Source organism: Fundulus heteroclitus, chromosome 3 (assembly GCF_011125445.2).
Source record: "Fundulus heteroclitus isolate FHET01 chromosome 3, MU-UCD_Fhet_4.1, whole genome shotgun sequence".
Classification (NCBI taxonomy): Eukaryota; Metazoa; Chordata; class Actinopteri; order Cyprinodontiformes; family Fundulidae; genus Fundulus; species Fundulus heteroclitus.
Window position 1 is genome coordinate 34,482,955 of NC_046363.1, and position 17,530 is coordinate 34,500,484.

At 37.7% G+C, this 17,530-nt stretch overlaps 1 protein-coding gene across 1 annotated transcript in view; it reads right to left on the minus strand.

Annotated features, from left to right (window-relative positions):
• LOC118557695 (zinc finger MYM-type protein 1-like) overlaps window positions 1–15,680 on the minus strand; it is a 117,154-nt gene extending 101,474 nt beyond the window's left edge. The window contains exons 1-2 of the mRNA XM_036127828.1: window positions 15,668–15,680; window positions 13,027–15,018 (exon numbers count right to left, since the gene is read on the minus strand). Coding sequence (XP_035983721.1) covers window positions 13,027–14,365 — 1,339 coding nt within the window. The 5' untranslated portion in view covers window positions 14,366–15,018; window positions 15,668–15,680. The remainder of the gene's footprint in view (window positions 1–13,026; window positions 15,019–15,667) is intronic.
• Window positions 15,681–17,530: the final 1,850 nt, after the last annotated feature.

A 17,530-nucleotide genomic window follows, 5' to 3' on the forward strand; every position in this document is an offset into this window, starting at 1 on the left:
AAAATTAGTGTTGCTTCATTGTAGTGGTTTCTATCACAAAAAGCATCAGTGCATATGGGTGAAGTGGGTCACTGTCATTTCTCAAAATGTGTCTGCCAAGTCTACAGGCCAACAATGTTTTTTTTTTTTTTTGTTTTTTGTTTTTTACTTTAAAATCTAATTTATTTCTCACCAAACTGCTGGTGGACAAGAGAGGCAATCAAAACAAGGTTTTGTTTTTTTAAATATCCATCTGTGTGGAAAGAGTACATGAAGTGTTTTCACTGATATTATCAAATTCCAAAATGTCTCAGATGAAAGGCCAGATTGAAAGTGCTCACAAAATTAGTAAAATAGTAAAATGTTTACGGTGCTTTTGAAAGAAAATACTGAAAAAAAGAATCAGACCTACCAAAATATGCTGAGAAACTATGAAAAGAAGAGGGAAGAATTGGTATTATGGCAATCTGCAATAATTGAAGAATAGAGGTCTATATGGAAGGACTGTTGACTGGAGTGTGGACTAAATGTTTGCTCCCAGAAACGGTCAAAATAGAGACAACAGATATTCAAAGTAGAAAAAGAGTCTGTTATTTTTACCATGGGAGTAGAGCTTGAGACGCAAATATAGAGGGGCAAAATCTTCCATGATCCCAACAGTGATGTTTCCTGCACGTTTGGGATGTTGCCCTCCTTAAACATGCTGGAGTCAACTGGATGAGTCATCAACCATCAGTAAAACTGGATGACACAAGAAAAAAAATATTGAAAATATCTTAATCATGTGTGTTGCCTTAGGAAAACATGTAGAAAAAAGATGTGTAGGACAATAAGATTGCAGACTGGGTTTGGAACGTTTGAGCTAAAGTACAGCTAGCAGTTGATGTGGAACAAGTGGTTTGCTAGTGCTGCCATAAAGGCACACATCACAAACAATGTGTATGTGTATATATCACAAATATATACACTTAAAACACTTAAAGTCATAAATATTAATAAACACTGCTGTTGGTTAAAGGGGACTTATCGTGCTTTTCAATTCTTCCTTTTCACATTGAAATCATTCAGTTGAGTAAAGAGACTGCTCTTTAAATCTGAAGGAGGCACTTCACACCCTATCCCCTCTCCAGGTCACACAGTACAGACTAATATTGGGAGGTGGTTCTGCAGGAGGGGAGCCGGACAACTAAAAGATTTGCCTCCCTCTACGTTCTAGTTCTAGAAACTTGAGGAACCTCCAGTGAAGCTGTAGTCTGAGAGTAAAGTGCTACTTTGGGATCGTAATGTACAAGTTCTCTGTTTGATTATCGAGGGCTCTAAATGTGAGCAGGAAAATGTTAAAATCTATTCTGGATTTAACAAAGTGACAGTGAAGAAAAGTTAAAAAAGAAGAAATATGATCTTTCCTTTTAATTTAAATTTTTATATTTTTTTATATTTTTATATTCAATTCAATATATAATTTTAGGATCACTAGTTTCCTTTTGGTTCAGTTGGTTTATTTATTCTTTGGTTCCCTGGTTCCTTATGTTTTCTGCTTAATCAAAGTTATGTCATAATGTGTAGTATTTTGAGTTTCTGTGTATTTCTAGGTGTGCATTCTGCTGATAGTTTTCTGTGTTACAGGGTTCACCCATTATCTTCTCTCAGTGTCTCAGCTCCCTGTATTCCCCAGCTGTTTCTCTGCTCATTAACTCACCTGTCATGGATTCTATTGAGCAAGCTCCCCAGTATAGATACCATTTGGTTTATTGTTTTTCTTGTTTTTTTTTTTTGTTTTTTGTTTTTTTTGTAACCAGCCTGTTATAGTTGGATTTTAGATTTCCTCCAGGACTGATTTTCCTAATTTCTTTGATTCTTTTAGTTCTTTTTTGTTTTTGGTTAAACAGTGCACTGTCACCTTTTTGCATACTGTCTAAAGTTGGATCCTATACTTTACCATAACATGACATCTATAAGACACAAGATGTACTAGAGTTTAGATAAAATCCATTGTTTAGATCTTAAATTTGTTCTTAAATTAGTGAGCTGTGTTAACATCTGCCCTTACATTGTGATGTTATATAAACAAATACAGTCTATGGACTTTTAAGGCATTCTAATACATTTTCAACTTAGTGTTAATGTATATTTAACAATCATGTTTTTTTTTCTTTTTTGCTGATCCATTGTCTCATTTTTATTTCCAGGTCCCTTGGAGATTGCTTACAGATGACATAAAGCTACAGGTATACTTAATTTGCTTTATTTTTAGTCAATTTAAAAAGAGTCAACTGCTTGTTTGTTTCATCCAAGGGTTTTACTCTTACACTTGATTTTCTTTTGTCTTTGCTTTGATGTCCTGTGAAGCACTTTGAAATTCTTTGTGTATGAAATGGTGCTATGTAAGTAAACCTGCCGTATTTCGCCTTGCCTAAAGGCTACCAACGTGCCAAATCTTACCTCGTAAGACAGTTGGATTCTTGTCTGCTTCACGAGATAAAACACTCAGGAGAATTCATTTCGTCAGACTTCAAGCTGTGCATTTGAAGCCAGAGCACAGTTGTTTTTGATCAATCAGCATCTTCTGCGAGCAGCTACAAGGAGGTTTTAGGATGTGATGACAGTCAGCGGTGGCATTTCCAGAAAATGTGTGGGAAAATGCTGCTTTAATAGCAGTTATATCAGAACAGAGGAGTATGTCTTTCTTAAAAAAAGGCAATGACATACACTAAACGCTTGTCTCTGCCAATATGTATGTATTTTTTAACTCTTCTAGAGACTAGCCAGTGCAAATGTGGTTTCCTCAACTGGCTCCACTCTGCTGATCTTATTGTAACAGATGGTTCAACTAATCACCTGCCAATTATTTTTTAAACACTTGCCCTTCTCCAAACTGTTTTCGTACCTGACTTATCCAATAATTCTTTTTAACAAACCATCTGGAGCATTACTTCAGTAGGTTCCCAGGATTTTTAATTCTGTCCTTTAATGTCAAGCAGAAAACAGTGGATAAATAAAGACAACTTGATAGTTTCTATTTTATGTTCTTATTTCACACAAACAATGGAAGTCAATTAAAACAGAAACTGCCCAATGTAATGCAAAATGCCTTTCAGACTTTTTCCAGGCACATACGTCCCTCATTGGATTAAATTTATGAGGATAAGGCTTTATTTTTGAACATGTTAAAATGCAAAGCAATACAAACAAAACAAAAAGGTAAAAATAATCAAATTGTTTTTAACTAACAGAAAAGAAGTGTTAAAAAGATATGTAGACTATATTAGGAAAGCCCTTTAGAATGATGATAGACACTGAGCTTGGGTGAATATCTCAGTCTATTAAGAAAGTCCGGTGTAGGTACCAGATTGACTCGGGCTGCCAGATTGACTCGGGTCCTGCGTCTTCTGATGACGTCACTATACATTGTTGGTTTAACGTTTGCTCAATTGCGCAAAATATTGTAATTGGTCTGGACAACTTACTAAAGTAATTATAGCGGGGTGTAGGTTTTATTCGAGAGCGGGATTGCGGCTTGTAAACGGACAATTTTACGAAGAAAATCGCCATGGTCCCTGCGCCTCCCGATGACGTCACCAGATTCTCCGTGGGCCATGCGCCTCCCGATGACGTCACCTTATGGCAACACCACTCAAACAAACTACATAGAGCCCGCGGTCTGCATTTGTAACGAATCAATTTTATTAAGTTAATTTAGCGGTTTCTTTTTTCTCAAAAGCTTGAACAAATATATAAGCCATTTTACAAATAAATAAAAAAAACCTAATATTTGACAATTGGCTCAATGTTTGAAGGGCTATATATCTTAAATGTACCAAATACCACAATAAAAAAATAATCAAATTCATCACAATTTCATCTGGAATAATAAAAAAACATGTGATCAGAAAGAACAACATCAGTACAAAAAGGAGGAATGAACGTTATTGATTTTGCAGTGATGAATGCCGTGATAAAATTAAATTTGGCTGCTGACTTTTATTAAAAATGAAATGAGTTTATGGTTTAGTTTCCTTCACAATTTAAAAAAAATTGGAGGAATTAAATTTCTCTAAGGTTGTAACTTCTTTGATCCTGCAAAATTACCAATTAAATTGTCAGACTACCACACAAGTATTCCAAAATGATGTTAAAAGTTTTCATGCCTCGACTAATTTACAGGAAAATAACCGTAAATTAACAAAATAAAATTGATTTGTAACAAATGGAGACCGCGGGCATAATCTAGTTTGTTTGAGTTGAGTTGCCATATGTAGACGTCATCAGGTAGCACCCGAGCCAATCTGGCAGCCCGAGTCAATCTGGTACCTACACCGGCAGGGGCTTTTCTAGGCCTGGTGACTAAACCAGTGACCACAAATCAAATGGCAACTTCAACATTGTAAGGACAAGACTCACAAATGTAACTTATTGAAACTGTAGACCAATGCAAATGTTTGGTTTGCATTCACCAACTGACACTTCACAAAATGTAATTAAGACACTATGAATGGTAAACTAAAAAGTGAATTTATTCATATTCATGAAAACAAATGTATCTTGAATACATCACAAATGTGGAAAACAGGTAACTTACAATGCTTAAATGATTTATACCCTGTTACTTTTACTAATAAGAATACTTTATTGTCCACGCATGTGGACTTCACCTAACAATACGATGCAAGATGCATACACAAAATAGTTATTAAATAAGAATAAAATTAGAATAGAATAGAATTGGGGGAGCATTGGCCTAGTGGTTAGAGCAGTGTGCTTGCACTCTGGGTCCCTGAGCAAGACCCTTAACCCCAGAACGCTTCCCGGGCGCCGCACATGGCAGCCCACTGCTCCCCAAGGGTGATGGGTTAAAAGCACAGAACACATTTCGTTGCAATGTATGCTTCAATGTATGTTTCAATGACAATAAAGATGATATTACTATTACTATTATTATTACTTATCAGATATGCCTAAGATAAAATAGATAAAAAACATATAACCCATGTATACATGATATGATGGCAACATGTATGTTGTTAATTTGTCATCCCCAGACTTTCATGTAGAACATGACAAAAACAATAAATGCAATGAAAAACCACCCGTTTTAACCTTTTTAGAGTAGTTAACACCTTAATCAGAGATCACCCCCCCCCCCCCTCCGTTCGTCCCCATGATTTGCACTCAAAGTGGTCATTGTTACTCTTCATGCTTCTGTCTAAATTCTAACTACTGCAATGATGCATTTTTTTACTTGAGAAAGTATTGTAACTTTAAATCTGTCATACACTGACACGTAAGCAAAAGGATAAACCAAGAACAAACACAAAATACTAATAGAGACTTTGTACTTTATCTTTTTGCTTCAGGGATTTATTGTTTTTGTCTGACAACAACACTATCATTAGTTGTTTTATTGTAATAAGTGTTAGACAGGGAGGGTGACTGCTGCATGAAAGGCTTCTTTGTACACTATGAAGGTATTCCAAAATAATCTCAAACAACGCAGGAACCATTAGACATTGTTTGCCATGGAAATTAATCAGGCTTTTGTTTATCAAAAGATCATCTTAATGTTGTATTCTCTTTGAAATAATGAACCGCACCAAGTTAATTTCTTAATCCATTCATCATTTTGCATCGCCCTATTACCCATGAGTATTATTATTATTTCTGTTGTCTTTTTATCTTGGGTTTCTTGAAAACAACCAGAAATATTTAATACCCTTTTTGTTCCAGGCTTGCTTGGAGGATAGTTTAGCCTCTGTTAATATTTAAAGGTGCTAGTTTAGTTAGTGTGCTATGTTTTGGTGCTGCAGCATTAATCTTACTTTATGTTTTGATGCACTATTTAAATGCAATTTTAGATAAGTAAAGAATACAGCTAGATTTATAAGCACACTTTATGAACGTTATACACTACTTCCTAGCACTTGACATTTTCAGTACATGCATATATTTCCATTTATACATTCAGTTTATTCCAAATTAAACTGGCAACAATGTCAAACTGGTATAGAAACAATTATTGATTATTCATCAAATAAGAACTAATAAAAGTAAATTCAATTCAGTTCAGTTTATCTATAAAGCTCCAATTCACAAGACATGTCAGCTCAAGGCACTTTACAAAGTTAATTCTATCAAATCATATAGACAGATTGGTTAAAAAGTATTGTTATCAAAGATAACCTAGCAGATTTCATCAAGTCATTGACTTACAGCATTCACTCCTCCTGGATGAGTATTTAGTGACATTGGACAGTCGCTTGCATTGTGTTGTTGAGCAGCAATCCCTCATGCTGAGCATGTGTGTAGCAACAATGGAGAGGAAAATTCCCCTTTGGTCCGGGAATAGTTTCTATGTTAGAAAAAAGTAAAGGTGTAATCAGTCAATAGGGGTAAGAAAATAAATATTTATATTGTGTATGAATAAACACCTTTTATAACAGATAAAACACACTCAAGGCCATATTGCTCAGGAGGGACTCAAAGAAAAGTTTTGGTTCTCAGTCTGGACCTTTATAATACTTATACCAAGTTAGACTAGTAGGCCAAACATTTGAGCAAAAGCAAGATTATTGGTACATTTTGCCCCAATATAAATACTATATGAAGAGTCACTTATCACAATACAATATAACAAATTATAAGCAGCTTTTTTCCTTGCTCAGGCTTGCTTTCTTCAATGTGTAATCACCTCTGGCTTTAACCAAGGCATATATACAAATAATGTTTTACTATTGCACTAAAGTTGTGACTTGCACATCTTTTCCCTAAAGCTCAGCTCTTAAATATACTGAAATAAATAGAAAAGGAAATGATACAGACAATTATATACTACAGTGAATATCCATATTAAGAGATTTCCTTACGCTTCAAAGTGGTTGGACTAAATTCTAATATACAATATCATACAGGGTAACGAGTTGAAAAGGAGTGTGAGGGATATTTATTTTTGTTAAACAGCTATTATATGACTGAGGTGAGTAATTGATGTCTAATGCTCTGTACAACAACAGAACAATGTCCTGTCCTAAGAATCTATTTGGCATCGTCATGTAAAATGAAACGTGTAAGCATGTGCCTGTTCATTCACCTCTCATTCACCTTCCATCTGGGTTTTATGATAACAGTTTACAGCAGGCGGGCTTCTCCTAAAAAGACTGAAGTGACAACTCAGCAGCATAACAGCTTTGTGGTTAAACGAAAGCTGACTGCTAAGATACATGTATGGTGTTGTCAGAAGGAGCTCTGTTTTGTTTTCTTTTCCATGTCTGTACCGATGGATTCCTACATGCTTCATCTCGGCAGCATCACCTGCTTGTCGGGGAGCTTTAAGCTGATATAAATAGCTCCACTTTCTCTTGGTGTGTTTTGTTAGTCAGTGTTGCTGTCAGAGGCTGTTTACGCCATAAACAGCCTCTTCCTAAGGTCTGCGGTCCTCATACTGTCACATGCGATTGGCTTTCTGCTGCTCGATGGCCCATTCCGCCAACATGCGGCAGAGGGAAGGAGGAGCTGCCCCAGAAGCACCAGCAGCCGCTGTCAACTGTGGGCCTTACTCTTGGCGAAAAAGCAAAGTTAAAGATTGATAGATGACATGAACAAAATGTTGTTCAGGAGGTGGGGGGGCAGCTGACAGAATATGCTTCCGTGGTCCTGAGAGGGCTAGCTTGACTTCAAACACACATGACTAACTGCCCTGTAGGCAGGTAGAGAAAAGGCCCTGTCATAATCTATTACTGCATCTCGGCTCTTGAGGGAACATTACAACTACACAGCAAATGCGTCTGAGCCTTCTCTACTGAGTTGAGGACACAGAGTCTGCAGTATCCATGTTGGCTGAACTAAAGTACGAGATCTGCAGCTTGTTAGACCTCAAACAAGACACATTGCCAGCATCCCCTGAGTAATGTGTGTAATGCAACTGTTTCTATGCCACGTTTGTCATGCAAACGACAGCGGGGTAGTCCAATAAACACTTGCAATGTGATGTGTAACGTTCTGAGGTTGAAACATTGTTTGGCACGCAATTTGCGGAAACTGCAGTTGTTGAAAAACGGAAATAAAAAACGTTGGTTGAACAGGAATGTGTGCTTCATATTGCTGTGACTTGCATCCGTTGCTGAATTCCAATACAACACTACTCCAGTGACTTCTGTTAAGCACTCATCTTGCTGCAAGGTGCATGTGTAATCTCTGCTCTGGGGCTACATTTGTCACAATGTTTCCTTTATGAGAGATGAAGCAAGTGGTGGTGAGCTTTTTTTTTTTTTACTTCTAATGTCTCTCCTTGACACCTCTTTAGATTACTTACAATTCTGATGAACTGACTGTTAATGTGCACTTTACAATCTTTCTTTGATGCTCAGTCAATAAAATGGCAACATTGCATTGCATTTACACATCTAGACTGAAGACATTGTGCTTAATTTTAAACTGAGCATCACAATTGTAAAGAAAGGCAATACAAGTGACTTTAAGCACTGGAGAGTTGTTGGTGTGAGAGAGTTTGCCGATCTGCTTAGATTTTCACACACACAACAATTGTTCATAAAACAGTCTTTCAGATTTTGATTGATTTATTGATTTGATTCATTTACTGATTTATATAGAGCAAACAACTAAGATGACCGAAGCACATTACAGTAAAAGTTACATCACAAAAGAAATACAGAGTGACAACAATAAAATAAGGAAAATGCCATTCCACAACATATTATTAAAAGCCTATCTAAAAACATAAATCTTAAGCTTAGACTTAAAGATTCTCTGATCAGAAGTGACCAGAGAATATGTGACCAGTAAAGGGAGGCTGGTCCAAAGTTGGGGTGCTACCACTGAAAAGGCCCAGTGCTTTAACCAGTGCTTTAACCTAGTTCTTGGGACATCTGATAAAAGGCAACTTCATGACCTTCAAGATCTCCCATGTACAGGAAGATTTAAAAGTTCTGATAAAAATGGTGGGGCTAGTCCATTTAACACTTTTAAAATCAATTCTAAAATGAAAGGCGTCTTTCAAGGTGACGGAGGCTCACAAGCTGAGCTCCTTATTCACCTGCCTGACACAAGTATAGCAGTGGTTAGGCAACAAGAGCCCACAACTGGACTCATGGAAAACTGAGACTCTTATCATTGTCCTTGATAGTGCCATCCCTGTCATTAAACAGCACTTAGGTGACCTGAGCCTCTCTGCTAAAAACAAACTGAGGAATCTTGGGGTTATTTTTTAGGGAGTCCATAACTGGCTGGTTTCTGGTTTAATTCCCTGCTCCGACCATCTCAATTGTTGTGTCCATGGGCAAGACACCTCACCCGCATTGCATGCTGACTATTGCAACTTAACAAGAAAGAGCTGGTTTGTCTGCAGTCAGTCCAAAACTCAGTTTCGAGTCTTTTGACTAGAACCAACAGGAAGGCCCACATCACACCTGTGTTAAAATCTCTCCACTGGCTCCTTATTGTGTACCGTGTACAATTTAAAATCTTAGTGCCAACCTTTCAAGCCCTATCAACCCAGAATTATGGCTAGGGCTTCTTAATGGCTGCCAATCACTGTAGCTTTCTGTAATTTGCCAAGGGACATTTAACCTAATGTTAGCAATGGCATATGCCATTTTTCACGCTTTGTCTCAAGTGATATAATAGATCTCTCTTTTTACTCTTACTGTCCCAACTTCTTGTTTTAGCGATTTTGTTTGTGTTAGTAGGACAAATACTGTAGATGCCTTTCCACTCTTGAGGGTTTATCTGGAATCAAGGCCATCATCTGACTAATTTTTTTATCAAACATTTGACAAGCTTTCCCCTAGGTCAGGTAGGAATAAGTGTGTTAAAGAAATGTGAATGTAATAATTTTCTTTTTATTAAGGAATGTTCTACTGTTTTAACTTCACACAGGAAGAAACAGATGTTTCTCCTAGACAAGGAATCTCTTGCTGTATATGTTAATCGTATACCTCTTTGTATGCCAACCCCATGTTGTAAAACCCCCCTTGTCCTTTCTTTTGTTTCTTAACCCCCATGTTGTGAACTCCTGACTCCTCCTGCCCCTTCTTTGATGTCTGATAATAAAGGCAAAGAGACAGAGGTAGCCAGCGCAGGTGGAGCCAAGACTGTGATGGAACAAGCCTCACGTTTCTGGCCCACTTTCTTTGAGAAGAGTCTAAACTTGTGTTTGTGTTGGTTTTCTTTCCAGGATAGAAGGGTTATTAAACTTAACTCTATCAAAGTGGTTTACCAGTTTCCGAGCTGAACATGGATTCTCTCTGCATAACTTCACTGCGCTTGAATTGTATTGATCCAGGGTAGAACATGTTGGCCATGTTGTCTTAAGGATGCAAGATTTTCATTTAGCAATGTTTGTGTCTTTGTCCATTGCTGAAAGATAAGTGAAATATTGCATTTCCAAAGCAAAGATTTGTGTTGATAGTGTATTGGTTTAAGTTAATTTGAACAGGTCAGCTAAATATCAGCCAATATCTCAGCTTAGAGAACATTGCTCATTTGTGCATGATTTTGAAAGTTTTTTTATATTTGGTGAATATTTTCAATGCATATTGGTCTGTTGTTAGATCTCACTGCAAGGCAATGTACTCTTAATATAGTTTAACCTAAAACAACAATCCAGTTATGTGCTTCTGGAGTTTTTTTTACTATTATTACAGGACAGGGCAGGTTGTTGTATAAAAGTGCATGTTTCCTCATTAAGTCTTTCTTCTTTTATATCTATTTATAGTACTGTGTATGTGTCCCTGTATTTTCACCTTTCTGCTCACTTACTTGTTTTTGCTACTGTCTCACCCAAATGTCCCCATTGTAGGACAATTAAGGTATTTCTGTTCTATTATTTTGAATTGGTCACTAGACACTTTAAGGAAAGGACAAACAATTGTAAGGCTGAAACTTTGATAGTTTAAAATGCATTTTTATTATCACCATTATTACTCCCTGTGTTTTTCTTTATTCAGATGGGTGCCTTTCACCTATCCATAGAGTGGTCACTCAAGTGTCACTCCATGAATAGGAGTCTGATCAAGCGGAGGCTGTTGTCATAGCAACTGCCAAGGGGAACACAGGTAAGGGCACAGATGATTGCCTGAACTGAAGAGCGCTTGATGAGGGGTAGGGGCTGCTGTACAATCATGGCTCAGTGAGTCATGTCTCACGTGACAAAAGTGGAGGGGGAAAATGCATTGGTGGGGCAGAAGTTTCCAAATTTTCAGCCGACTTGTCTGATTGCACGTCTGTCTTCACACCTTCTGTACTTGTTTGAAACAAAATTTAGACAGTGATACTTTTAATGTGAAGGTTGTTCTTGAAAAACAATAAAGGAGAACAATGCCTGTGCTGGAAAAAGGATTGTGGGTCATGAAAGTTTCTTCCTTACAATACCTATTTATCCAGTATTATGTGTTCAACTCTTGACATTACCCTTGTACAAGGTGTTTTAGAGTTTCTTTGAATTATAAGGATGCTGCCTCGTGTACGATTATGGCTCTAATAGACCTCTACAGGTGCCCTATTATTGATTTTTGTTCAAGGAGAGAATAGTCAGCTTAATGTACCAAGCCACTGAAGCAAAACCGACATCTTCCAGCCAAGGTTCTCTCTCCAACACAGGTCAGGGAGATAAATCTCTGTCCGAACAGAGCACCCTATATTTGAATCTTAACACTGGCCAATAAAATCAATTAAATAATAACGGCCCTTTGATTTTCCTAAACATATTGAGAGAAAATGCACAAAAAGCAGAAAGCATCTCAGGATGTCTACTTGCAAAATACCACAGTGTGGAACTCCTTTCTTCTTTGTTAAACCCCACATGAAGTCTTTGTGCCTATGCTGTAACAACACATCCAATGTGGGGAGGAAAGAGTAAAAATGGCACTTAAAGTCAAAATCAGGCTTGTGAGAAAGAAAATATGTCAGCGGGTAAAAAGAGTAGCAAGACAGCTGCATTTGTCCAGTGGCGGATCTAGAAAATTTTACATGGGGGGGCAAAGGGGTGGCAAGAGGTCTTGGCAGGGTGGCAGAAGTAGACGGTACATGGGAATCCTTATATGTGAGCTGCTTTAACCAAATAAACACAAAACACTTTTAAACTACAGTAGTTGTTGTTTAATCATGCCCTTACACACTACAAAGTTTTTCTTTTAAATTCACAACAGAATAAGCAAAGTGCAGTGATCGAACAAAAAAAACCTGCATCTTTTGAAAAGTAAAAGTCTAACAAGCAAAATCCCTTTAATTTATTTGTTATAATAATTGTGTCCAAGATGCAGTGGACTACAAGTATGAAACAGCGGACAATACTCTACCTAAAAACTTATGCCCTGAAACCACAAATGACCCATGGTCAGCCATTTCTTTAAGAAAGCTTAAGGCGACGGTTGTTGTGCTTAGCAGCAAAACGTTTTACAAACTTATCTAAATCTAGTGCTTTTGCACGCTGTTTCTCAATACTGAGAACAGCCAGATTTCTCAAACGGTCATCTGCCATGGTTGAGCGCAGGTGAGTTTTTACAAGCTTTAAAGTGGAAAAGCTTCGCTCACACCCAGCAGTACTAACTGGCAAAACAATAGCAATCTTGCACAGGCGAAAAAGTTCAAAGAAAACCTCTTTAAAAGGCACCAAGAATGTCACAAACTCCGTCAGACTGGACGGGTTTACTTTGCCGTTTGCTCTGCTTCTTTCAAGAAGTCTTTTTGCCTGGTGTATCTCAGTTTTTAAGTCTTGCCATTCAGAGCCGTATTCCTCAACCACTAACAAAACTAATTCTTCCTTTAAAAAGTCATTGTTGGATGGGTTTAAAGCTTGTATACCCCTCATAATTTTACTGCTAGAGTTAGAAAAGCGCCTGTCCACTTCACTGATCATTGAGTCTATGATGGGAATGAATATACCTATTCTAAAGGCATCTTTGCTGTCAATGTGTGTTTGCTGTCCAAGTGTAGATGTTACAAGAGTATCATGTAGTATCCTAGATGTGTGTTTGGTTCTTTTGGATTTGACAATAGTAGAAATGTTACAACCATTGCATGTGTCAATTGCTGTACTCCACAGGTCATTAAAGCTCTCCTCTTTACGATAATCTTCCAATGTCTGTCTGAGGGTTTCAGTAAGGTCAGCTGCTTTGGTAAGGTCCACATTAGTTGACTGGAGCATCTCAGATAAAATCTTAGTTTCACCTATAACTTTTCTGAAGACTGCAAGGAGCCCTATGAAATTAAAATCCATTTGAGAACGAAGTCCTCTTGCGTCTACAGCTCTCTGTGGATTAGCCTCATCTGAAATTTCATCCAGCACTCTTATTACTGCAGGCAGCCTGTCCATAAGGTTTCTACATGCAGCATAGCGACAGGCCCATCTAGTGTCACTTAGCCTAGGAAGTTCTCGTGGTGGCACACCACTGAACATTTCTTTTTGAACATCCATCCACTTAATGTGAACATATGAGCCTGACATGAATGTGTACAGTCTTTCCAGCAAAGTGAAAAAACATGCAGCTTCTGGGACATTTTTTACACTGTCCACAATGACAAGATTCAAACAATGTGCCCTGCAGTGAACATAAAATGCATGTTTGGCAACTTCTTTAACCCTTGTTTGGACCCCAGAGCACCTGCCACTCATGACTGCAGCCCCATCATAGCCTTGGCCTACCAGATTCTCTTTGTATTCCAGTCCATACTTTTCTAGACATGAAATAATTTTCTCTGTCAAACTTACTGCATCTAAGTGCTCTAAATTCTGGTACTCAAGGAAGCTCTCCTGAACCACACCATTGTAATAATATCGTACGACCAGAGATAGCTGCTCCTTTTTTTGAATGTCTTTAGTCTCATCAGCTAAAATAGAAAAGTGCTCACTTTCTTTAACCTCTTTTATAATTTCCTCTCTCACCATTTCTGCTAAACACTCCAAAATCTCATTTTGCGTGCTTTTGCTTGTGTATTTAGCGTTTTTGGGACCCTGACACAGCCGCTTTTTTACTAAGGCATCATGTTTACTCACAAGATCTAAAATCTCAAGGAAATTTCCTCTGTTTTTTGAGTTTTCTGATTCATCATGGCCACGTTGGGAAATATTCTGAGTGGCTGTCAACAGCAAGGTTTCAGCTAAAGTTTTGATGTACTTTTGATTTTCGATTACTTGTTTCTGATTTTCATCTCCCATCATTCCCAAGACAGTTGTGTTTTTCTTGGCCATTCTTTTAAACTCACTCCATGCAATCATTGCATTCACATGTGTGTCTGCTCTGGAATGTACACTAAACCCACTGTCTTTGGAAGTGGCCTTCTTCCAGTTAGAATAGCCATTTTCTGAAGTGAATACACTGTTTTTCAAATGTGCAAAATGTCTGCATGCAAAGCAGAATGCTGCATCTTTAGACATGGAATATTCAAGCCATGGCCAAGAACTGTACCACTCCCTGTGGAAGCTTCTTTTTGCTGCTCCATGTTGTGTCTTTGGAAATGTCTTTAAATCAGGCTGTACTGCTGCATCACCTTTGCATTTTGATATATCTTAAAAAACAAAGAGTGCCAAATATGATTATCTAATGCAATTGAACAGTACATGGACATAGCTAATGCATATGTGGCATTACATATATTATCCCTCTGTATGGCAATTTATATAGAAGAAGAATAAAAACATACCATGTGGTCCAGGGAGAATTTCAGGTCTACCCTCTTCCTCTCTGTCATCTTCCTCCTCCTCCTCCTGATCATTCCCTGCGTCTGTTCCTCTCTCTGAATCTGGAGCCTCCTCTTCATCTCTCACTGATTCTTCTTTTTCCTCAGATCCTGCACTTATTTCCTCATTTCCTTCACTCATTTCTGTGTCTCCTTCATGTATTTCCTCTTCTTCGTCACTTATTTCTGTGTCTCCTTCAGTCTTTTCCTGCACTGACCCTCCTGGGCTCTCCAGTTTACTGCCTTCTCCCTCATTTCCCTTGCGCTCTTCCTCTTGTGTACTTGTTGGAATTTTCTTTGCAAAAAAGCTGGTTATATCCCCACTTTTAGCCTTCCTTTTCATGGCTAGGCCTATGAAGTAATATTTGCATGCGAAAGTCAATATGTGAAAACCTCTGGTTATCCTTGTATTTCATTAGCCTACACTGTAGGGCCATAGAACTTATAAGTTAGGTAGCATATACTACAATATATATATATATATATATATATATATATATATATATATATATATATATATATATATATATATATATATATATATGTATTGTAGTATAGCCTATATAACAAATATAAATGAGAAAGATTTATCACATTCACACACCAGTTATGTTTAGACTACTTAATTCTATTGTATTTGTTATTTCCCCAGTTATAACCTGGTTTCATTGCTGCGATATCTGAGAGGAATTGGATTTATAGGACTGCTCAGCTAATCAAATCAACACTGTAGCCTGCGTGTTGTAACGTAACGGCGGCATAACGGTTACCATCAGTAAATCAGTTAACGTTATGGATACAAAAAATATTTTGTATTTTTTTATTAAGCTGTTTTTTTCTTAACATTAATCAAAGGGAAGAGTGCTCTTACAAATCCCGAGGGAAGGATTTAACCGACACACTCGCTGTTTTTGCTAATCGTCTTTAGCAGATATTGACTACAAATGTAACTTTTAAGTGAAACGTGTGTTTAAACTACACCTGGTAAAAGTCACTTCACCTTCAGATGCCCTGGGACAGCTCAGTCTCTCCAGTTGGTTTGCACACTACAGAGCCACCGTGACGCTGCAGACTGTGTGTGTGTGTCAGACAGACTGAGCGCGAACTGCGCTCTGCACGTTTGAATCAGGGGCGTAGCTAAGTATTTGAGGGACGGTGGCAAATAATACATTAAAAATAAAAAACTAAATTGCAACCTTTTGGTAAATGTATTGTTTTGAGAAGCCTGTGAACATAGTGGCAGGTTGTTTTTACAGGTACAGCTTTTGGATCAACAAAGTTAGGGGGGCAGCTGGGGGGGCAAGGCTCTATATTGGGGGGTCAGCTGCCCCCCCTTGCCCCCCTGTAGATCCGCCCATGCATTTGTCACAAGAGGTGTGAAAGATTTCCAGCGATCATGCAGCCTGGTTTTTCACACTTTAAGGTCATCAGTTTAGTAAAAAAGGAGAGGAGGTACATCATAGCAGTGAATTTCTAATTCTCACTATCTTAATAAAATACTTATTTCAATACTCTATAGATCATACCCTTCATATGGTGAGAATTTATCAAGCAAAAGTTGTATTTACTAGTGCATATTATAACTGTACAATGCCTTGTAAAAGTGTTTGCAGCCCTTGACATTTTTTAACATTTTGTTGCGTTGTAAAGTGTTTGCACAAAATATCTGAAAATTGTGGGATGTCATTTGCACTCTGACACCCTTAAATAAAATCAAGTAGAAGCAATTCATTGTCAACCTGAAATGACAGGCCAGGGAAGGACAGCATTAAAAGCAGCCGAAGACCAATGGTTTCTCTGGAAGACTTGCACAGAGCCACAGTTCAAGTAGTAGAACCTGTGATAGCATTTTCTCTTTCACCATGAAAATATGTTTATTATGAAAGAGGCAAGAAGCTGTCCTGATCCTTTGAGACCAAAATTTATGTTTATGGTCTACAAAATTCTGTGTATGTGGTCAGAGTTGACTGAAAGATGGATGAAACTAAAAGCAGGAAAATTCTAGAAATTAATCTTTTACTGCAAAAAACTTGAACTAAAGTTAACCTTTCAGCAGGACAGTGGTCCTAAATATACATCCACACCAGCAATAGATCAAAGCCTATGAATGTGTTAAAATGGCCAGGTTAAAGCCCAGACCAAAATCTATTTGAGAATTTACGCCAAGATTTCAAAATGGTTGTTTACATATTTGTTACGGCCCCCACCAACTGAAGGAGGGAGGGTAACACAACAACCACAATTAGGAGACAGGATCCTTGTGAACGTGTAAAAATAAGGGGATTTATTGATATTTGCAAAAATCCCAGAAAGGTTGTACAAACTGTGGGGGAGAAAAGAGACTGTTATGCTGTGCCAAATCAAGGAAATAAAAATCAAGGAAAAAAATCAATCAAAAATCAAGGAAAAAAAAAAAAAAAAACAGCCTACCTGTCATCTAATCTAAGTAAAAATAAAGGAAAAGAAAATCCTACAATCCTAGTCTAAAAAAGCTCACAAAACTTTACATGGATGGCACCAGCCTACTTTCCTAGTGTATATAGGAAAGTAATATATAATTATTAATTATATATTACTACGTGGTGAAAATCAACCTACGTGGTGGAAATGTATAGGGTACCCCAAATTTACCTAGTCCACAAAATCCCACCACAACCCTCTACACAAAGAAAGCCAAGCAGCACAACAAGTGTCAGTTAGTCAGCCCACATCCCCTCTCCAGCTGGCCTCAGATGAACACCTTATATAGGACTGTCTTGGGTCTTGATTGGCTCCTCTCAATCCATGAGCCAATTACGGCAATTGGCATCAGCCTGCACACTGAACCTGTGGGGAAACAGGAAACGAGGGGAGGAAGAAAAAC